Source organism: Saimiri boliviensis, chromosome 12 (assembly GCF_048565385.1).
Source record: "Saimiri boliviensis isolate mSaiBol1 chromosome 12, mSaiBol1.pri, whole genome shotgun sequence".
Taxonomy (NCBI): domain Eukaryota; kingdom Metazoa; phylum Chordata; class Mammalia; order Primates; family Cebidae; genus Saimiri; species Saimiri boliviensis.
The window spans coordinates 25166033-25189197 of record NC_133460.1 but is presented as its reverse complement, the minus strand read 5'-3'; the positions used below and the strand labels follow the sequence as shown (position 1 = coordinate 25189197).

General features: G+C 43.3%; 2 protein-coding genes across 10 annotated transcripts in view; both read left to right on the top strand.

Annotated features, from left to right (window-relative positions):
• Window positions 1-19634, top strand: part of WASHC2C (WASH complex subunit 2C) — a 66642-nt gene extending 47008 nt beyond the window's left edge. For 3 of the 7 annotated variants that reach the window (XM_039477804.2, XM_039477805.2, XM_039477812.2), the window contains 10 exons: window positions 2771-2923; window positions 5043-5225; window positions 11123-11251; window positions 11379-11459; window positions 12068-12190; window positions 13150-13212; window positions 13571-13783; window positions 15403-16023; window positions 16866-17043; window positions 19292-19634. In XM_039477804.2, the coding sequence (XP_039333738.1) occupies window positions 2771-2923; window positions 5043-5225; window positions 11123-11251; window positions 11379-11459; window positions 12068-12190; window positions 13150-13212; window positions 13571-13783; window positions 15403-16023; window positions 16866-17043; window positions 19292-19431 (1884 nt within the window). In that variant the 3' untranslated portion in view covers window positions 19432-19634. The remainder of the gene's footprint in view (window positions 1-2770; window positions 2924-5042; window positions 5226-11122; window positions 11252-11378; window positions 11460-12067; window positions 12191-13149; window positions 13213-13570; window positions 13784-15402; window positions 16024-16865; window positions 17044-19291) is intronic. The other 4 variants (XM_039477806.2, XM_039477807.2, XM_039477809.2 and 1 more) reach the window with 4 other exon arrangements.
• Window positions 19635-22722: 3088 nt separating this feature from the next.
• Window positions 22723-23165, top strand: part of ZFAND4 (zinc finger AN1-type containing 4) — a 76243-nt gene continuing 75800 nt past the window's right edge. For all 3 annotated transcript variants that reach the window (XM_074382105.1, XM_010340614.3, XM_074382104.1), the window contains exon 1: window positions 22723-22840. The gene's annotated coding sequence lies outside the window, so the exon portion shown is untranslated. The remainder of the gene's footprint in view (window positions 22841-23165) is intronic.

Here is a 23165-nt window from a genome sequence, read left to right as displayed (position 1 = left end):
GTCCTCTGTACTTATATCTCCCCCTTAGAGGACATCCAGTGGCTGTACAGTTAAAGGAGTCAGGAGATCTGATTGGTTTTTCTTTGTAAATTATAACCTATACTGGAGGGATAAGTGAGCAATAAATTTTGCGGGCTCTGGAGCTGTAAAACTTCTTTCAACCTAATTTTGGTTGCTAAATAAAACGAGATCAAGACACACAAGTTAAGTGCTGAATAGTCTGCACATTTTTGATTATTTGTGAAATATACTCATCTTTAGACAACAGTAAATAAAAGATATTTTTTGTTTAGAGATATTTTAGTGTAAGTTAAATCTGACTCAGTTATAAGCCCATGTTGACCAAAAGATTAAACAAGAGGCAGGAGAACTTAAAGAAATGTAATGTGAATTTTGTTCTGAGCCAAGCCTGTGAACTGCTAGCCCAGTAATGAGATCTGCCCAAACTGAGAATGTGTCCCGGAGTGGGCCACACGAGACACAGCATGTATACATTTCTGTTACATAGAAAATGGAAGAAGGGGGCAGTGAAACAAAGGTGACATCCTCAACAGTTCTGATTGGTGCTCAGTAACACTGTATATAAGATAACGTAAATAGGTGGTTAATGTATTTTACTCATTAGCCTTTTACCCTAATGAGTATGTAGGGGGACTCAGGGTCAGGAGAGGGATGGTTGATTCTGTGGGACTCAGGGTCAGGAGAAGGATGGTTGATTCTGTGGGACTCAGGGTCAGGAGAGGGATGGTTGATTCTGTGGGACTCAGGGCCAGGAGAGGGATGGTTGATTCTGTGGGACTCAGGGTCAGGAGAGGGATGGTTGATTCTGTGGGACTCAGGGTCAGGAGAGGGATGGTTGATTCTGTGCTGCCTTTGTGTTTCATCCTGTAGGCAAGTTGTAATCAGTACATGTCAGTGAGGTATTTGACAGGCTCTGGCCTTGCAGGTGAGGTTCAGCTTTCATTCATAGGTCCAGTTTCTGTTATCCATATGGCCAAGATGCAGTCATTTTAGACCATTACATTTTTTTTTCCTTCATACTTTCCTTATTTTCTGATACCTATCAAGAAAGTAAATTTGGCCAGGCATGGTGGCTCACGCCTGTCATCCCAGCACTTTGGGAGGCCGAGGCAGATGGATCACCTGAGGTCAGGAGTGTGAGATCAGGCTGGCCATCATAGTGAAACCCCATCTCTACTAAAAATACAAAAATTAGCTGGGCGTGGTGATGCACGCCTGTAATCCCAGCTACCAGGGGGGCTGAGGCAGCAGAATTGCTTGAACCTGGGAGATGGAGGTTGCAATGAGCCGATATTGTGCCACTGCACTGCAGCCTGGGGAACAGAGCGAGACTCCGTCTCAAAAAAAAAGAAAAACAGAAAATAAACTTCATGACAAGGATAAGGAGTTAGCTTGTTTTTAAGAAAATTAAAACTAGCATTTTCTGTGGTTTAGGACCTTAGTTATATATGAAGGAAGAATATGATTTGCCGTACTTAAGTCTCTTTTTATCTCCCTTATCAACTAGTTATATTGAATTTTTATGTAGTTTTCAGTGAGTCCAGCGTGTTCCACAAAAGCCTTTTCCTTTAATCACTTCAGTGTTGACTTATCTCTTCTGAAATTCTTCATGAGCTTCCAGTTCAAATGGTTTTGCACTGTAATGATCTCTTCCTAACAATAACTGCAAATCCCCTTGCTCTGTTCATTCTTCCTTCATCACATGGTAAAATCATGGTTAGCAATGCCCTTCCCTAGTTTCCCAAATCTGCCTTCCTAACTTGATTTAGGCATTGCCTCAAAGCACACTTTCTCGTGTCATATGGTATGATTTGTATCTATACTGTACTATAGTAGAGCTTTAGTTTTTTTCTCAAGAACTTGTTGATAAGTCACTTGCCCCAAAGTTGCCATGAATTCCAGGTAAGTCATGAACTTCAGTTTCCTAGTCCCTCAAATTCCTGCCTCCCTGATAAGATGAGATGACAAATGGGCTCAAGTGCTTGCAGACTTGTATTGAGCACTGAGTTGGTGTAAAACGCTGGGACTGGCCATGGAAATACAGTGTGTAGTCCTCTCAGATGAACGGATAAACAGATGTGTGCTAGCTGCTAGTTAGGAAGAAAGTCAAGGAAGGGTCAGGTGGAGAGATAAATATTATGCTTATTCAACAAAGCAACTGACAAGGGAACAGAAAGACCATGGGTGACATCTGAGCAGGGCTTGAAGGATGAAGAAGATTTGCTTCTACGGACGTCGAGGGCAGTGTGGTATGGAAGTTTGAAAGTTTGCACTGACTTTAAGAAATAGTAAGCACATGAGTAGAGGGATATAATGGGGTGTCTGTTGAGTGTCATTTGCTTCAAGGAGTGCCGGTTTCAGGTGGGAGAGGACATGATCCAGTAGGTGTCTTGTTTTATCAAGACAACTCTGGATGATGCCTTCTAGTTGAAATATAACAGGAGTGAGACAGAGAGAGACTCATAATCGTCTGATGGCAGAGGTAAGGATCTGAGAGAGGGAGGCATAGGGGTTGACAGACACAAGTAGACAGATGCAGGTGATGCATGAAGTACCCTGTCCGTAAGTCCCGGGTGGTAATATTTGTTGCTTCTCCCTTTTGGTGCTGTCTTCACTATCCTGTCTTCTCTTCCACCACCACATTTAGCTGAAGCCCTAAGAGGATGGTTTGGGCTTGTTCTGAATATGGCCATGCTGGTCAGACACACTTTTTTATCGTTGTGGATGTTGTGTACTCTTCTTTTGGTAGAAAAAAGAGACTGTCTCTGAGGCACCGCCTTTGCTGTTCAGCGATGAAGAAGAGAAGGAGGCACCACTTGGAGGGAAGCCTGTGGATAAGAAGGTTGAGAGTGCCAAGGAATCATCAGAATTTGGGAGAACTGATGTGGCTGAGTCAGAAAAGGTGGACTTTTTTCTCTTGTATACTTGAATACATTTGTCTCTCATATGTTGTTTTAAACACACACAACTCCTTAAGACCACAGAAAATAAATGGCCCATTTGTAGACAGATTTGAAAACACAGACAAACAGTCTGTGTCCCCACGGTGCAGGAAGCCTCTGCAGGGCCTTTCCTCCTGGTCCTTCTACAGGACACATGTACACTACAGTGTGCCTGCCACTGTCTCTGCAGTTACTGTCATGTCATAGCATCATTGCCTTTCTAACATGTTGTCTTCTGTGCAGCGTTCCTGTTACTCTTGGTTCTCCTTTGGTCCCCAAGTGTACTTGAATTTAAATGTCAGTTTTAGGCTGGGCATGGTGGCTCACACCTGTAATCCCAGCACTATGGGATGCTGAGGCAGGCAGATCATGAGGTCAGGATATTGAGACCATCCTGGCCATGGTGAAACCCCATCTCTACTAAAATACAAAAAATTAGCCAGGCATGGTGGCACATGCCTGTAGTCCCAGCTACTCAGAAGGCTGAGGCAGGAGAATCACTTGAATCTGGGAGACGGAAGTTGCAGTGAGCCAAGATCATGCCACTGTACTCCGGCCTGGCAAAAGAGCAAGACTCGGTCTCAAAAAAAAAAAAGTCAGTTTTAAGGAGATGTTAATTAGCATCCTTTTACCTTTTTTTGAGACAAAGTCTCACTCTGTCACTAGGCCAGAGTACAGTGGTGAGATCTGGGCTCACTGCAACCTCTACCTCCCGGGTTCAAGGGATTCTCCTGTCTCAGCCTCCTGAGTAGCTGGGACTACAGTGTGCTCCACCATGACCAGCTAATTTTCATATTTTTAGTAGAGACAGGGTTTCACCTTGTTGGCCAGGATGGTCTCGATCTCTTGACCTTGTGATCCACCTACCTTGGTCTCCCAGAGTGCTGGGATTGCAGGTGTGAACCGCCATGCCTGGCCCAGCATCCTTTTACTTTTAGATGGTGTTGGCAAGAAATTACAGAGTAGAGTAAAATTTGTACTCTTTCTAAAACACTAGCTTTCATGTCCTGGACAGTCTGCCATCTTTTGCAGGAAGCCTGTGGGTAATGCTGCTGGCCACGCCTGGCCATTTCAGCCGTGTGGTTGCCTTCAGTCTCTATATGCCTCCTCTCTTTCTCTAACTTTTCTTATATGCTATGTGTCCAGCTGCTTAGGTCTAGTTAATCTCCCAGAGCCTGTGTGAAGAGCTTTATATTTGCATTTCCTGCTGAGGCTCCTTGGAGCTACAGTGATACGAGCATTTTATTTGTACCTGTGTTCCTGTGTGACATTCTCTTCCCAGTGGCTGTGTGTGGACCCCAGTCATATTCCGGTTGTGGTCCACACTTGACTGACTGGTTGCTGTACTGCCTTCTCCCTCACTGAGTGTAAGCCCCTTGCAGATTGGGCCAGGTTTGTTTTGCTGACCATTTTATCTGTAGTACTTGGCATACTACCTTCCACATGGTACGCACTGTTATAAATTAGGTATTTCTTCAAAGAAGCATTTTTTGAATAGTTTGGGTGCTCTGAAATCAGGATGTACCTCATAATCAATTGTATCTTACCTGAAATGTGCTACTTGTTGAATGAATGAATGTTGCCTTTTAGAATTATTTTAGAGATCCTTCTTGAATTGCATATACAGTATAAAGCCTTCTGCAATTCAAGGGTCTAATTTTGCCCTTTAGATTTCCTCCTTGGAGCTTATGTATTAAATGCTAGGAATTCATGGTCCACTCTGAATGATTGGCATTTGTGTTATCTTTGCCACTTAGAAGTTCTTCCTAGCTCATGGGCAACCAATGTGCATCAGGATTATAGCTGTCTTGTCACTTGGTAGGAGAGAGGTACCCATGGTCTTAAACTGCTTGGAAAAATTATCTTTGGCTATGGATGATTGTATAAAACTGTCTCTTGGAGCAGCCAATCAAGAACTGACCTCAGTGTTTTGTTACTTGGGAGCAAATGTGATTCAGTGTGCCTTGAATCACGCAAATGTGGCAGTTACTGAATTAATAAGAAGCTCGGCAGGCTCCATGTAGGATTTGTATTTCCAAGTGTTACTTATTTTCTTTCCCCTATTATTTTCATTTTCAGGAAGGACTTTTGACTAGATCTGCTCAGGAAGCAGTCAAACATTCTGATTTATTTTCTTCATCATCCCCATTGGACAAAGGAACCAAGGCCAGAACCAAAACTGTTCTTAGCTTGTTTGATGAGGAAGATGATAAAATGGAAGATCAAAACACTATCCAAGCTCCACAGAAAGAAGTAGGAAAGGTGAGCAAAAAGCAGTAGTGGTTCAAATTTCTAGATGAGATAAAAGACTCTCATCTCATGGTGATTATTCTGTCATGTGAGTTACTAAAGGAATCTTAGCCTTCGGTGCAGCATGTTAATGATTCTCTGCAGTCATTTATATATTTGGGAATCTTAATCAAGAACTCTTACCTCAAGTAGCAATGTTAGGATAGGGGATTAGAATTTTACCAACCTCTTCTGGAATTTACAGACCTTGTTGTTCCTTCTAGCAAAGCTTTTGTCCCTTGGCCAGTTATGGGATGTAAGCAACAGGAAAAAGAAGTTAGGCTGAATCTGTACAGTTAAGTATTTCTAACATTCACTTTAAGAAATACGTGTTGTAGATGAACCTTTCATACTGATCAGATGTCAACAAACTGTTTCTGTAAAGCGTCATATAATGACTATTTTAGCTTTTGTACATCATATGGGCTCTCTCATAACTGCCTAGCTCTGTCATTGATAGCATGAAAGCAGCCCTAGGAAACGTGAAGATGGTTGGGCATGACTGTGTTCCAATAAATTTTATTAATAAAAATAGGTGATGGTCATTCTGTGAGGTTAGTATGACCCGGATACTAAAACTAGGCAGAGACATCACCAGAAAACTACAGATACCCTTTATGAATGTAGATGCCAAAATCCTCAGCAAAATACTACCAAACCCAATCCAGCAAAAATATAAAAAGGATTGCACACCATGAGAAGTGGGATTTATCTCTGGAATGCAAGATTGGTTGAACATCTAAAAATCAATTGATATAATACACTGTATCAATAAAATACAGAATTAAAAGGTACATGATCATCTTAACAGATGCAGAAAAAGCATTTAATAAAATCCAAACCTTTTCGTGATAAAAAGCACTCAGTAAATTAGGCATAGGAGGGAACTTAATGAACTTGATAAAGGGCGTCTGTGAAATCCCACAGTGGACATCATACTCAATGGTCAAAGAGTGCATGCTTTTCAATCCTAAGATCATGAATTACACAATGATGTCCACTCTTGGCAATTCTAATCAGCCTCGTACTGGGGATTCTAAGCAGGGCATTTAGGTAAGAAAATGAAGAAAAGGCATTCAGATTGGAAAGGAAGAAGTGAAGTAAAGCAATCTGTATGCAGATGGTATGATCTTTTATATAGAACGTCTTAAGGAATCTACAAAAAGACTATTGGAACTAACTAAATTCATTAAGATTGCAGGATATAAGATCAGTATGTGAAAATCAATCGTAGTTCTGTAAGCTGGTAATGAACAGTTAACTAGCTTATAAAAGTTCCTAGTAGTAACATTTTTTTTTCTTGAGACAGAGTTTTCGCCGTGTCGCCCAGGCTGGAGTACAATGGCGTGATCTCAGCTCACTGCAACTTACGCCTCCCAGGTTCAAGTGATTCTCCTGCCTCAGCCTCCCAAGTACCTGGGATTACAGGCACCCGCCACCATGCCCAGCTAATTTTTATATTTTTAGTAGAGACAGGGTTTCACTATGTTGGCTAAGCTGATCGCAAACTCTTGACCTCAGGTCATCCGCCTGCCTTGGCTTCCCAAAGTGCTGAGATTACACGTATGATCCACCGTGCCCAGCCTACTAGTGGTGACTTTCACAAGCAATTACTAGCTTATGAATGAAATTAAGAAATGTGTTTTTTTTTGAACAGTGATATGAAGAATGGTAAAATATTTAGGAATAAATTTAACAAAAGTACAATAAAATCTACAAAAAAATGAAAGAAATTAAACACCTAAATTAGATGGAAAGATATCTTGTGTTTATGGACCAGAAGCCTTAATATTGGTAAGGTAGCAATACTTCCTTCCCAAATTAATGTAATGTAATATCTATCAAAATTCCAGCTTGGTTTTTGCAGAAATGGACAAGCTGAACCTAAAATTTTTATGAAATTGCAAGGGACCTATAGTCTTGAAAAGGAAGAACTAAGTTAGAAGACCCCCACTTCCTGATTTCAAAACTTAACTTTAAGAAAGGGTGGTATTGGCATAAGGTTAAAATACGTAGATCAGTGAAGTAGAATTGAGAGTCTAGAAATAAACCCTCGCAGTTACAGTCAGTTGCTTAAGGTGCCAAGATATTTCAATGGGGACAAAATAGTGTTTTCAGCAGATGTGCCAGGATGCTGATTATCTACATTCAAAAGAATGAAGTTGGACCATTAATAAATAAACTCAGATCCAATGTAAGATCCAAATATAAGACCTAAAACTATACAACTTTTGGAATCTAAAGAATATATGAGTAAATCATCATGACCTAGGATTAGGCAAAGCCTTCTTAGATAAGACACCAAAAGTACAAGTGACAAAAATAGCCAAATTGGACTTTATTAAAATTAAAAACATTGTGCTTCAAAGGAAACCATCTGGAAAATCAAATGACCACTCACAAAATGGGAGAAAAGATTTGCAAATCATATATTTGATAAAGGACTTAGATCCAGAATATATAAAAGACTTACAAGTCAATAATAACAAGACGAGTAGCCCAGATGAAAGAAGGGATAGAGACCAGGTGTTATGGCTCATGCCTTAACACCAGCACTTTGGGAGACCAGGGCAAGAGGACTGCTTTAGGCCAAGAGTTTGAGGCCAGCCTGGGCAACATAGCAAGATTGTGTCTCTAAGAAAAATTTATGAAATTAGCCAGGTATGGGGGTATGCTCCTATAGTTCTGTCTATTTGGGAAGTTGAGGTGGAAGAGTCCTTTTAGCCTAGGAGTTCAAGGCTACAGTGGGCTGTGATGATATCACTATACTTTAGGCTGAATGACGGAATGAGACCCTGTTTTAAAAAAATAGGACAGAGGTCTGAATAGAGATTTTACCAAAGAGGATATACAAATGGCCAAAAAGCATATGAAAAAATGCGGCCGGGCGCGGTGGCTCAAGCCTGTAATCCCAGCACTTTGGGAGGCCGAGGCGGGCGGATCACGAGGTCAAGAGATCGAGACCATCCTGGTCAACAAGGTGAAACCCCGTCTCTACTAAAAATACAAAAAATTAGCTGGGCATGGTGGCACGTGCCTGTAACCCCAGCTTCTCAGGAGGCTGAAGCAGGAGAATTGCCTGAACCCAGGAGGCGGAGGTTGCGTTGAGCCGAGATCGCGCCATTGCACTCCAGCCTGGGTAACGAGCGAAACTCTGTCTCAAAAAAAAAAAAAAAAAGAAAAAATGCTCAGCATCAAGGAAGTCAAAACCACAATGACACACCACTTCATACCCAGAAAGAGGAGTATAATAAACAAAAAAGGAAAGTAACGAGTGTTGGTAAGGATGTGGAAAAATGGAAATCCTCATTCCTTGCTGCTGCAGATGTGGAATGGCACAACCACTTTGAAAGCAGTTTGCTGTTCTTCAAATTCTTATAACATAGAGTTACCACATATCCAGGAATTTCATTCCTAGGTATATATCCAAGAGAAATAAAAACATATGTTCACACAAAACCTGAATATTATTGTTCCCAGCAGGATTATTCATGATAGACAAAAGATGGAAACAATGGTGAAACATAATATAGTATTTCCATACAATGGAATATTATTTGGTAATTAAAAAAAAGGCTAAGTACTGATGCATGCAGCAACATGGATGAACCTTGAAAACATTCTAAATGAAATAAGCCAGTCATGAAGGACCCACACATGTGATTCCATTTATATGAAATGTCCAGATTAGACATATCCATGAATACAGAAAGTAGATTAGTCGGTGCTGGGGGCTGGGAGTGGCGGTGAGCAGAAATGGAAAATTGCTGCTAATGGTTTGGGGTTTCTTTTGGGGATGATGAGAATGTTCTAACTTAGATTGTGGTAGTGGTTGCACAAATCTGAGTATACTAAAAAATCATTGAATTTTACATGATAAATGGGTAAATTTTATGGTATATGAATTTTATCTCAATGGTGATGTTAAACCAGGTTGACAGGTCATAGATTGCCAATCCTTTTTATAGATCAAACTGAAGAAATAGTCTGTTTCTAAAAAAAATGTTTTATGAATTTTTTTGTTATACTAATACTGTAACCCTATATATAAATGAGAGTTGCATACAGTGAATATGATTAATTTGATATATTTTCTCTCAGTCTCTTACTGTGTATGGTTTTGTAATGTTTTTCCGTGGTTGTGAAACATTTAACCTTACTGTGTTAAACTCATTTTTTTTGTTTTTTGAGACAGAGTCTTGCTCTGTTGCCAGGCGCAAGTCTGGAGTGCTGTGGCACGATCTCAGCTCACTGCAACCTCCATCTCCCAGGTTCAAGCAATTCTCCTGCCTCAGCCTCCCCAGTAGCTGGGACTACAGGCGCACACCACCACGCCCAGCTAATTTTTGTATTTTTAGTAGAGATGGGGTCTCACCATGTTGGCCAGGATGGTCTCCATCTCTTGACCTCGTGATCTGCCCACCTCGGCCTCCCAAAGTGCTGGGATTACAGGCGTGAGCCACCATGCCCAGCCTAAACTCATTTTGATATATAACAATAATATTTAGTGTTAATGTGATTTATTTTGTCAGAAGTCAGTTTTCGGGTAGTTTTTTTTTTTTTTTTTTCTTTTGAGATGGAATCTCATTCTCTTGCCCACGCTGGAGTGCAATAATGTGATCTCAGCTCACTGGAGCCTCCGCCTCCCACGTTCTAGGATTCTCCTCCCTCAGCCTCCCGAGTATCTGGGACCACAGGTACATGCCACCATGCCCAGCTAATTTTTGTATTTTTAGTAGAGATGGGGTTTCACCATGTTCACCAGGCTGGTCTTGAACTCCTGGCCTAGGGTGATCTGCCCACCTCAGCCTCCCAAAGTGCTGAGATTACAGGCATGAACTACCAAGCCTGGCCTTTTTGTTAAGTTTTAGTCTGTGGCTGTGATACTAAAGAAATAGGGATGAATTTTAGAATGTCAGGTCTGGAGCATTATATTATCAGACCAATAACGTTGATTTTAAATGTTAGAGATCTAGTAAACAAAAAGAGACTCACTTGGAGTTTGAAAGTAGGACAGAAGTGATGGATAGGCATGGGAGGGCTTGTGGTCACACCATGCCAGGTCTTTGGCCTACCGTGCTTACAGGTAAGGGATACATATTTGACCACTTACGTAGTTTGTGGTTGAGTCAGCTGCTGTCTCTTCTTCCCTTTGGGAATGAGATAGAGCAAACTCATTCAACTGTATTTTTTAATCTCCAAAATGTTTCTCATTATGGAACTAATGGATTGTCGTTTTTCTTTCTTTCTTTTTTTTTGAGTTGGAGTCTTGCTCTGTCCCCAGGCTGCAGCGCAGTGGCGCAATCTCAGCTCACTGCAACTTCCACCTCCTGGGTTCAAGTGATTCTTCTGCCTCAGCCTCCCGAGTAGCTGGGACCACAGGCACGTGCCACCATGCCTGGCTAATTTTTGTATTTTAAGTAGAGATGGGGTTTCACCATGTTGGCCAGGATGGTCTCAATCTCTTGACCTCATTATCTTCCCACCTTGGCCTCCCAAAGTGCTGGGATTACAGTCATGAACCACCGTGCCCAGCCTGGATTGTTTTTCTAATAAAAATTTTAGATACTATACAAGGTTTATATAATATATATAATCTGGAAAGATTATCGCTAAACCTTGTGTGTACAAACATATATATATAACTTTGTATTTATAAATATATTTTCTGTTATTTTTGGTAGCTCCCTAGTATTCCATTTTGTTAGTGCTTCATTCCCTTACAGAGTGGTCTTTAGGCTGTGGCCAGCCTTCTGCTAACATAATACAGCTGTAGGGACATCTTTGTTGTGTCCGTCTTTACATGTGTAACTTCCTTGAGATGAGCTCTTAGAACTCTAATCACACATGACCTTCCCTGCTATTCCTAGGGCCATGATCCTGATGCCCGCCCCAAGAGCACAGGTGTCTTCCAGGATGAAGAGCTCCTTTTCAGCCACAAGCTCCAAAAGGACAATGACCCAGATGTTGACCTTTTTGCCGGCAGCAAAAAAACCAAGGTCAGTACCAAAGGGTTCTTCACATTATGGCTTTGTTACTGTATTGGCTACTGTCTCAACAACTCACCTAGTTCTCCCTGTAAATCGTTTTCTTTTGGATATTGAACCTGAGTCTTGTTTATTCTAGTTGTTAGAGCCAAGTGTTGGGAGCCTGTTTGGGGATGATGAAGATGATGATCTTTTCAGCTCTGCCAAGTCCCAGCCTTTGGTATCAGCCTTTTGTTCTCAGTACTGGGTTGTGTGGGAAAGATTATGGGAAAGGAAACTAATATTCAGTGAGGTGATTAAGGAACATCCTCAGAGTCGTGGTGCTTCCTAGCAAATGAATGGCAAATAACATGCTGAGGGGAGCATGGGTGGAGGATGCAATGCTTAGTTTGTGGTGTTCCCTATGTTATGTTCCCTAAACTAACATTAAAACTTTAACAATCCAGTTTCTCTGACTGCACTACAGATCTGTTTGTTTAAATGGTTGATTGAAAGACCATTGCATACACTGTGGTGACTAAATATTTGTGCCTTTCAGGTGCAAAGCTTTGAGTCTGAGTTTTAGCCTCTGTATGTCATTTTCTCCCCCAGCCCCGTAGGTTTTTGTAAGTACTCTGTTTTCTTTTTATCATGGAGAGGATTCTTGTGACAGTCACAGTCTTCAGAATGCTGTTTCTGAAATGCTTCCTTTGAGTTGGTTTAGCCCTCATTTGAGAAAATATTTTTAAAACTCAGAAGCCAAGATTGTTTTTTGCGTTATGATTTTTCCTTAAAATTTCTAAGATATTTGATGGATATTTGTTTTTTGGTTTTTTTTTTCTTTTAAAGGTACAAGAGAAAAAGAGAGTAGTGAAAAAAGACAACTCTGTTTCCTCTTTCAAAAACCAGAAACATCCTGAATCTATTCAAGGTAGCAAAGAGAAAGGCATATGGAAGCTGGAAACACCTCAGGTTAGAAATCCTCTTTAAGGATTTTCAGCTCTTGTTTGTATCCCAGTACAGAGAAATTCCGTTATCCAGATCCACAGTTATTCAGACTTCTCTTCATAAAGACAAAAGAGCAATCACTGCACTCCCCCTGCCCCGAGTCACCTCCCTTCTCCTTGCTCTACACTCCAGAGTGTCATGAATCTCTATGTAATAGTGTTTTTTGATGCCATGCCAGATTTGATTCTAAAGTGGGGTTAAAGTAGGATGAAGAATATTCTTCCCACTAAAACATCATTTCTCCCTCTGTATTCCCTTGGAATGGAATTAGAATAGAATTAAATATAAATTACATCTGATTTCTTGGCTGCCCTCAGTGTTGTCTTTCCTGAGGCCATTGGCATTGGGCCCTATTCTGCAGCAGTCTTCTCAGAACGCTGTGGAGCTCCTCCTGGGAACAGACTAGGACTGGAGAGCAAGTGCCAGATGCATGGGCAGGTGTCCCAGGGTGTCTCACTGAAGCCTTAGTGTCCTGAGCTGTGAGCATGAAGCTCTTGGACCAGCACATCACCACTGACCCTTCCTGGGGCTCAGATCCTTTTGCTTTTAGAACCAGTGCATTTGGCTATGGGTGAATTTCTGTGTGCTCCTTGAAATTTCTGTTGAATAACAAACATGGTAATTTTGCCTGCTGGTCAGTTTTGGGTGCTCTGATAAACTGTGACTCTTGGGAATCTTACTCATCTTGTCTTCTTTGACTCCATATTTGATCTGACAGCTTTCCACTTACATGACAGAGGAGGAGGCATATGTGAAGTAGTGTTAGTAGGACATCAGGCCCCAGGAGAGATTGGAATGCCTTTCGCATTAAAGAGCTACAGAAAGTGACAGTTTTGCTCCATCACAGATTTATTTACAGGCATAAAAGACATTTCTCTTTCTGTTTCTGCAATGCATTTTTAACTGGATGTAATTTCACACAGGACTCATCAGGTCTCGCTCCATTTAAAACCAAAGAACCATCCACTCGGATCGGGAAAATACAAGTAATTATAACACTGGAATCTTCATTGCCTGCCCTGTGGCATCTATAAACTTTTTTGGGTTTTTACTTTTGTCAGCTGCTGCCAAGCATCTTCCCATCTCTTCTCCCGCCTCCCTTTCCCTGCACCTAGTTGTCGGCCTCTTGTGTGCTGCGTCTTCAACATCTATTCTTTGAGCCCAGTGATGGGCATAGGTGTAAGACCCTCTGCTTTAATTCTGAGACTAGATCAGGTGATTTTCCTACATGTCTCTTCTCCTCTTGTATTATACATTATGTGCACTGAGTCTCGTCATGTGTCACAGTAAAGATAATAGACTGCTGTGTTGAAGAACAAATACAGTTTCATTTTTCTTCCTTAGGCAAATTTAGCGATCAACCCAGCGGCCTTGCTGCCCACAGCGGCGCCCCAGATCTCTGAAGTAAAGCCTGTTTTGCCAGAATTGGCTTTTCCTTCATCTGAACACAGAAGGAGCCACGGTCTGGAAAGTGTGCCTGTCCTTCCTGGGAGTGGGGAGGCCGGCGTGAGTTTTGATCTTCCAGCTCAGGCAGACACCTTACCCAGTGCAAACAAGGTGATGAAACCATCTTTGCTTCCTTTCTGTCTTCTTTTAACTAGAACATGTGTATGCCTCTTTGCAATTTATCAATTGCATACACAGCAGTCTGACTTTGACTCTACTTTTGAAAGGGTGCCTCATCCTTCAGCTGCTCCCTGCATCTCATCCTCCACACCCCTCTGATCCTGCACCTGCTTTTCCATGGCCTGCATTCAGTACATTTGCATTCTGCTCAGTAGCCACAGCAAAGGCTGACCACTTTGGCTGGTGTCTGACACCTCCAGGTTTTCAACACTGCCACCTGGGGGTCTTCTAACCACAGAGCAGATCATGCCCCTCCTGCTGGCTCTTCCTCACTGCTCCAAAAAGAGCATTTGGGCTCCTGTGTTTGGCATGAAACCCCTTTACAATCGGTGCCAGCCCATGTGTGCAGCTTTTTCACTAGTCGCTGCACACATTACAGCCTGACTCCAGGCATACCAGGTGCCACTCCGTGAATACACATGGTCTGTCCTGCTGCTGCCTAAGGCTCCTGCTGCCTCATCACCAGGAATGTTCCTCTCCGTCCACAGCTGTGCTTCCATATCCCCACTTCTGTGTCACTGTGCCCTGCGCTTCCCCCTCCCAGATCCCACAGCAGCGACACTGTTTCACAGGATCTCCTCAATGGACTGTGAACTCTTTGAAGTTTTCCTTTCATTTTAGTTGGTTTTCTTGTTTCTATCCAATCTCCCTTCTCTAGAAATCCTTAGCTGATCTCCAAGTAAGTGACAGGACAGAATGACCTAACCCTGGCAAACAGATTCATTTCAGATGTTTCCAGATCTGTTTCCTTGTACAAAATAAAACATCCTTCCTTTTATTACATTTTTTCATTGGCTTTTTTTTTTTTTTGGTCAAGTTTAAATTGGCAAATAAAATTATGAAATTCCCCTGAAGTTGGCAAACATAATCATGCTTTGCTCAAAGTAGATTGTAGCTTCTCAAAATTCTACGTTTGTGTATTTTGGAAAATATCGTAAATTATCACTGCATCATTGCTACTAAGTGATTCATGTTTTGAGATTATATTAAAAGTTCTGATTTCTAAGCCATATTTCTTATGTGGAATATTTAACACTTAAATTTAATGACTTGAAGAAAACAGCACCTTAGATTACGTCTTTTTATTGTCTTACATTTCTCCCTGCTCCTGGAGGCTGAATTTAGACTAGCCCCCCCAACAAAAGTTAGCACCAGAATTCCCCCTGATTCTTTCTTGTTTTGAAAGATACTCAGGTTTATATTGAGGGCAGAGTAGGGGCCAAGGGAGGGGTTGTGAGACACAGAGCACCAACATGCCTACTTTCCAGGTTTCCAGCAACAGATGAAGCTTTTTGTGTGAAACTGAACTGAAACTTCCTGGAAAGATTAAAAAATGGAAAAGCTAAAGGATTAAGAATGACTTAGAGTACTAGGAGCTATTAAACTCATTCCTTGGGAATCATTAAGAAATAACCTCTTCTGTATTCTTAGATAATATCTTGATTGAAGTAGACCAGATAACCTTAAAATATTTTGAGTCACTGATTCTTTGCCATGGTAGCTTTGAACACTTTATCATCAGATCAATGTGTGTTTTTTTGCCATTGCAGGGCCGTGTCAAGATGAGAGGGAAGCGTAGACCACAGACTCGTGCAGCTAGGCGTCTGGCTGCCCAGGAGTCCAGCAAGGCTGAGGACATGAGTGTCCCCAGAGCACCCATTGCACAGTGGGCTGATGGTACCATTTCCCCAAATGGCCATCGGCCACAGCTCAGAGCAGCCAGTGGAGAAGACAGCACTGAGGAGGCCCTGGAAGCTGCCACTGCACCCTGGGAAGGTGGTCCTGTGCCTGGAGTGGACGGAAGCCCTTTTGCAAAATCTCTGGGTCATTCCAGAAGGGAGGCTGACCTTTTTGATTCTAGGGACATCTTTTCCACGGGCACTGGATCTCAGTCCATGGAGAGAACAAAACCCAAGGCAAAGATAGCGGAGAATCCTGCCAGCCCACCAGGGGGAGGTAAAGAAAAGAGCCCCATGTTTCCTGCTCTAGGGGAGGCCAGCAGTGATGATGATCTCTTTCAGTCTGCTAAACCAAAACCAGCAAAGAAAACAAATCCCTTTCCTCTCCTGGAAGATGAGGATGATCTCTTTACAGATCAGAAAGTCAGGAAGAATGAGTCAAAATCCAGTAGTCAGCAGGATGTCATATCAACAACACAAGATATTTTTGAGGTAACAGGACTTAACATGTTTTTGTGTCTGAGGTTAAGGAAGGTATCTGATTGGCTCATTTGAGCCATAGATTATGTTTAGCTTGTTGCATGCATGTCCCATAGCTTAGTACTTATAATTAGGCTCTTTTATTAGTAAGTTTAACATTGACTCAGAAGTGGTTGTTTTGTAAAGGATATTTTGTAAAGGTTTTTGTCAGGTAAAGGGTATTTCTTGGCTGGCCATAATCATTGATACAGCTCTAGTTTTTATAGTTTTGGTTTTTTTATAGAATGTTGTAATCAGTTTCTCAGACATGCATACAGCAATACTGGTCCAGCTTGGGAATTTAACCTCTGGTTCTGGGCACATAGGCCCTGGCTGGAGCTGACAATTTAGTGCGGGCAATAAGCCGTTCAGTGGCATTTGCTCAGCAGATGTTTATTGAGCACCTGGGGACTACAGGCAGAAGATGAACTCAGAAACGTGCTAGGGTCCTCAGAGCTTTCTGGGAAGATAATCAAATATAAATAGGGCAATGTATAATTAAGATGTTTTCAAGTAGTACTAAGTGCCATGAGGAAAATAACCCGGGGCAGAGTGGTAGGTAGGGGTAGGAGGTGCTCCTTTAGGCAGGACTGGTAGGGAAGGTGTCACTGTGATGCCGGTGCTTGAGCCGGGGTGAGATGGGTAGGCCGGGCTGTGCAGAGATCTCGGGTAGTGCATCCCCAGCAGAGGGGACAGTCTCAAGGCTGTTCCACAACACCCTGGCCATTTGCATTTCCACAGCTTGTTGAAGTGTTTAAAGTTTAAAAAGAAAAATTGATTTAACATTGTTTTGTTTATATTTTTGGCATAACAAGGATGATATATTTGCTACAGAAGCAATTAAACCCTCTCAAAAAACCAGAGAGAAGGAGAAAACATTGGAATCCAACTTATTTGATGATAACATTGATATCTTTGCTGACTTAACTGTAAAACCAAAAGAAAAGTCCAAAAAGAAAGTGGAAGCCAAGTCTATATTTGATGATGATATGGGTAAGTTTGGTTACATCTTGACCTAGAGAATCCTTACCTTTCCATCACTTGGTATTTTTCCTGTTACCTTTTCTTGGACCTTTTCTGGAAAATGCACCCTAGCAAGTTTCCTTCAATATAATCCCAAGTTAGGCTGAAGATAGGTAAGAGATGGACTAATTATTTTAGTGAAGTAACTGCTTCCTATGATAGACATTAAAGAATTTGAAGGCACCCAGAGTTTGACTTTTTTTTTTTTTTTTTTTTTGAGACGGAGTTTCGCTCTTGTTACCCAGGCTGGAGTGCAATGGCGCGATCCCGGCTCACTGCAACCTCCGCCTCCTGGGTTCAGGCGATTCTCCTGCCTCAGCGTCCTGAGTAGCTGGGATTACAGGCATGCGCCACCATGCCCAGCTAATTTTTTGTATTTTTAGTAGAGACGGGGTTTCACCATGTTGACCAGGATGGTCTCGATCTCTCGACCTCGTGATCCACCCATCTCGGCCTCCCAAAGTGCTGGGATTATAGGCGTGAGCCACCGCGCCCGGCCAGAGTTTGACATTTAAGTATAATTTAACTTTTGTCTCAGTGCACCTCACCAATCATCTGTGACACACCCTGATGTTATGAAAGGAAGATGGATCAGAAATAATCTCACGTGCTAAAGTAGGCTGAGGGAGCTGCCTTGGGTGTGACATGGTTGGCTGAGTCGGAGCTCCAGTTGGAGAGGGAGTGTCCATGGTTCTGTGTGAGAGGAGAGCAAGACTAGACCCACATGTAGGCTCTGACATAGGCGTTGCATCTCACGGAGGGCTTCGGTGTTTGGGAACAAGCTAGTCTTCCTTCCATGGCAAAACTTGTGCTTTGTTAGTAGACAAGGCAAATGCCCAAGAACCCTAAATATTAGACTTTTGATACATCCTGTGTTGGTAGAGAGCACTTGGGCTGAGGCCACATACACATTTCCTACTGCCCCCATTGATCTAGACCAGGCGTCCCCAAACTACGGCCCGCGGGCCGCATGCGGCCCCCTGAGGCCATTTATCCAGCCCCGCACCGCACTTCAGGAAGGGGCACCTCTTTCATTGGTGGTCAGTGAGAGGAGCACAGTATGTGGCGGCCCTCCAACAGTCTGAGGGACAGTGAACTGGCCCCCTGTGTAAAAAGTTTGGGGACGCCTGATCTAGACCTTGAGGATAACTGGCAGATGGCTGCTGTTGCAGAGCCACACTGGCTCTGTGTCTCCAGCAAGCCATGTGCTCTGTTTCCCCTACTTCGCACCACATGGAGTGCAGAAGAGAATTATTTTTAATACAAAAGAAGTGATACATGCTTATTGTAATAGATTCATACAATTCAGAAAATGTAAAAAGTTAATAAACCCTAGAAGTAATAGTAACAGTTTGGTGTGTATCCTTTTGGACATAGTGGTGTTAATATATGTTTGTGTACACATAAATATATACCTGCCTTTTTTAAAAAGTAAGAACATACTTTACCTATTCTGCTGTTCCTCTTAGTCACTTAATGTCTTTTCATGTCAGTAAATAGAGATTTCCTTTCTTGTTTTTAGTGGTATGCAGGATTTCTTTGTATTTAGCCATTGGCCTGTTGGTGATCTCGATTGTTTGAAGGTTTCTCTATTACAAGTAATGCTGTGGTCTTTAACAGTTGTATACAGCTAACTTTATGTATACATGCTAAAATCATGGTTGCATACTAGCAGTAACATTTCTGGGTATGTAACATAATTAGGTAGGACAAACTTTTGAGTCAGTGAAACACTAAAACACTAATAGAGCGACAGAGGCTTACAGTCTTACAATTGAGATGCCTCAAATCAGTGCATTTATTCTGAAAGAAAAAGAATGGATCCTATATTGGATTTCCCTTTGCATATTTTTATTACTCTTTTAAAACCCAATATGAAAAAATATATAAATAAGTCCATTGTCCCTGATGGTAGGTAGGGTCATGGGCCAGGTTTGGAGATCAAGTTACCCTTCCCTTTTTTCTGTCCTGCATACGCACAAATATACACTTTTGTAGCTGAAGAAATTGTGCTCCAAGAGATACTTGTGTGTGATCCTAAAACTTAATGAGTAACAGACCCAGGACCAGAATCTAAGAGGCTTGAGTTCTAGATTAGCGTTTTGGGGAACTCCATACTGTTACCAGAGTTGGGTCTTCGGTGGTTTGCTTGCATGCATCTTGAAAGCACCCTTCCCCAACCCTCTTCAGCAACTGTTTTTCTTTTTTCTTTCTAAAGATGACATCTTCTCCTCTGGTATCCAGGCTAAGACAACCAAACCAAAAAGCCGATCTGCACAGGCAGCACCTGAACCAAGATCTGAACACAAGGCGTCCAACATCTTTGATGATCCCCTGAATGCCTTTGGAGGCCAGTAGAGCATAAAGGGTATCCACATGTTACCCTTCAGCTACATTGTTGAGTTAGTGATGCTGCTGTATATGCTCATGGTCTTAACTGGATTACAAAAAGCAAATACTAGAATAGCTAGCTCATCTTTTACCCAATGTACTTAGTCTTTTTCTGCACTGGTTTAATCATGCTTAATACTACAAAACAAAAATAAATATTTCACAATGGTTGGTTTATTTTGTTTTTAACCACAGTTTATTTAATTAGCCTTGGTGGGGCCATAATATGCTTAAGGGCATGTAAAAGAAGAAATTTCTTTGTGGCTTTCATGGTTAGGCAGGGAATCTCAGAGGTAGCAAATGCCACATGACCAGGAGTCTTTGTTACATGGATGGGAACCCTAACTTAGGGCCTGGCCAGGTGAAAGAGAAAAAAGACGAGAGATTACACTTCATGAGTCTTAGCAATATGGGAGGGGTTTTTCACTGAATTCTGAATGTGCCTTTGCATGTCCTCCTACGCAAGGTTTTGCAAACTATGCCCACCCCCCCCCCCATCGGATTTTGTAAATAAAGTTTTAATTGGAACAACAGCACACTCATTCATTTACTTACTATTGCTGCTTTCATCCTACCTCCAGTGTAAGAGTTGAGTACTTGCCGGGCGCGGTGGCTCAAGCCTGTAATCCCAGCACTTTGGGAGGCCGAGGCGGGTGGATCACGAGGTCGAGAGATCGAGACCAACCTGGTCAACATGGTGAAACCCCGTCTCTACTAAAAATACAAAAAATTAGCTGGGCATGGTGGCGCGTGCCTGTAATCCCAGCTACTCAGGAGGCTGAGGCAGGAGAATTGCCTGAGCCCAGGAGGCGGAGGTTGCAGTGAGCCGAGATCGCGGCATTGCACTCCAGCCTGGGTAACAAGAGCGAAACTCCGTCTCAAAAAAAAAAAAAAAAAAAAAAGAGTTGAGTACTTATGACAGAGACTGGATGGCTCACAGAGCCTCAGATATTTTGTCTGCCCCTTTACATAAGCAGTTCGCTGACCATTGCTGTAAGGGATCCTTTTCCATCCTTGTCTTACGGAAGCAGCAGAATGAACCTAGGTCATAGCAGGGGGAAGTGCTGAGGATAGAAATGTCAGCTTATAGAGCAGCATTGCCCCATACAACTCTGCAGTAATGGAAATCTTTATCTACTTCGTCAAAGACAGTAGTTACTAGCCATCTGGATGGGTGACCCCATTCTAGTCTGTGTTTTTTGGTGCTCTGTTTTACTGCTGACTATTCAGCCTGTCACAAGGGCACAGTCTTGTAGGCAGCATGGGTTGGTCTCAGTGATTCTGGAGCTAACTTCTAACTTGGGCACTGTAAGATGGAATGGGGAATCGCTCATACACAGAGTCAAAGATTTTGTGCAGCTCCCATAGGTCAACCATTTGCCCAAGTCTGCTGTGACAGTGACATGATGACAGACAAGGGCACGTGCTAGTTGCCCATTCTTTCCCCGATTCATTTTATGCATCTTCCTTCTGTCCTTAGGTTATTTCTGCACATAGTTTCTTGCTCTAGTAACCAATGTGGGTCTGAGTCAGTATTTGTTAAATATGATGATTTTCTTTTGGAACAATTAAATCTACTCATCAATCACTAGGATTGATTTCAAGGGATTCAGAAGACAATAGGGTTAGAAAATTTGCAAACTGCTACATTGAGAGGCTTGAAAGGGGGAGAGAACTTATGCCAAGAAAATAAAAGTTCTTATGGTAGGAAATTTATTCAGTCTCCATGGTCTACCAGATAGGTAATGTAGTAATACTAATTTTACAAATGAAGCTAGAATCTGGAAGCAATGTGGAATAATGGAACGAGGTTGGATTTTTGTACTGTGTCCTAGATTTAAATCAGGCTTTCCTACTTAGAGCTGTTTGATTGTAGGCAACTTGTTGCACCTTAATTAGCTTTTGTTTACTCCTTTGTAGAGGAGGGGTTTCAATAACAACTTTGCAGGATTGTGATGGGGAGAGATGTGAAGACACTTGTCAACTATCTGGTATTGAAGAATGGTAGATGATGATGATGTAAAGAATGAATGGTAATGGTACTTCCAGTATTGGGAGCCAAGGCTTTAAACACACCTGCCTGACTCTACGGTCCATGCTGTCAATTCTCTAGTGTGAATGAAGCCGGGAGGCAGGGATGAGAAACGCTAAGGTTTTTACTCAGTCTCCATCCATCACAAGCACTATTTTAGTGTCAGGAATGCAAAGATGATTACACATCACAGCCCTGTCCTCAAAGGCCTCCAGTCTAGTCAGCATTAAGCATATGTAGAGTTTGAGAAAGAACCAGTGGCAAGAGAGACTGGTGAATCAAAGCCTAGTGACTCACCATACTCCCCACTGTATGCTCAGTAGTTCGTTGAACTGTGGAGACAGGTTGGTGATAGGGTCTCAGAAGAATGGGAGAGAACAGGAGGCAGAGATCAGGTGTTTAGTTTCATCTTAGATTGATCCCTCGGAGCCAGAAGTCGAGGATGAGTGAACCCCCAGTGAGAGGGAGATGACATTCTTTCTCAGCCGATTAACCCACCTAGTGAAGGAGGTTCACAGAGTTGGAAAATCAGTAGGGGGAACGAGGCAGTGGACTCCCATGTTAAGTAGAAAAGCAGGTGTTGTCTTGAAGTCAGTCTGTTTACACCACAGCTCAGCAGCTTGGAAGCTGGAGCAGGAGGCGTCATTGGGCTTACCCAACGCTGGGATTTGAGTCCAGGGTGCCTACTCCACTGCCTGGCCTACAGTCCTCAGTCAATTGGATGAGGACTACAGAAAGTTACCTGTTTTCGCCCTTGTCTTCAATTAGGCATGGTAATGCCCCCATTTTCCAGATGAGGCCATTGAGGCCAGAAACGTTAGGGGACGATGAAGCCCAAAGGGGATTTGTTCAGGGCAGGCTGGCCAGGAACACACTAGTAGTGCCCCGGGTTCTGGAGAGACCACCGACTGGACAGCCTCTGCCTGCATCGCTTATCCCCAGCAAATCAGGCTCCAGGAAGAGGATCTCCGGTGGGTCTCACGGAGGGCGTTCCCAGCAGGCCGTGCGGCTGCCCTCCAGACGCCCGCGTGGGCGCGAGTCAGTTGTCCAGTGTGGCTAGTAATAAAAGGTCAACATCCGGGCCTCGTAACCGACGACCTCCGGGGAACGCCGAGAAGGCCCCGGAGCCCCGGCAACCGCCCGCGTCCGGCGGCCAAGCCCTCCCTGCCCGCGCTGATTGGAGGGCGGCAAGAGCGCCGTCGAGCGATTGGTAGGTGGTGTCACAAAGGGGCGGGGCGCGGCGGCCGCGGAGCGTTTGTCGGTCAGTGCCGGACGTGGAGTAGCTCGCGGGGCCGCGGGGCCCTGTAGATCTGTGGGCGGGCGAGCGAGCGGACGAGACTGCGGGTGAGGATGAGCGAGCAAGCGGGCAGATGGGGGGGCGCCCGGGGCCGCGAGCCGCTGAGCCGGGCCGCGCTGCCACCGCCGGCCTTCCTGAGGCCGCAGTGGCGGCGGCCGCTCGGCGTCGGGCTGCTGAGTAGCGTCCCGTGCCCGCCGCCCTCCGTGCTGTCCGACGCCGGCCGCTGCTGCCCCGGGACCGGCGCGGCGGGCCGTCTTTGCCCAGGACACACGCCCCTGCGTTTGTTCCCTTAGACGCGACGCCAGCTCCCCGTGTACCCGGCCTTCCCTACGGGTGCCGATCTCCGAGTCGCCGTTGTCACGCGGACTGCTG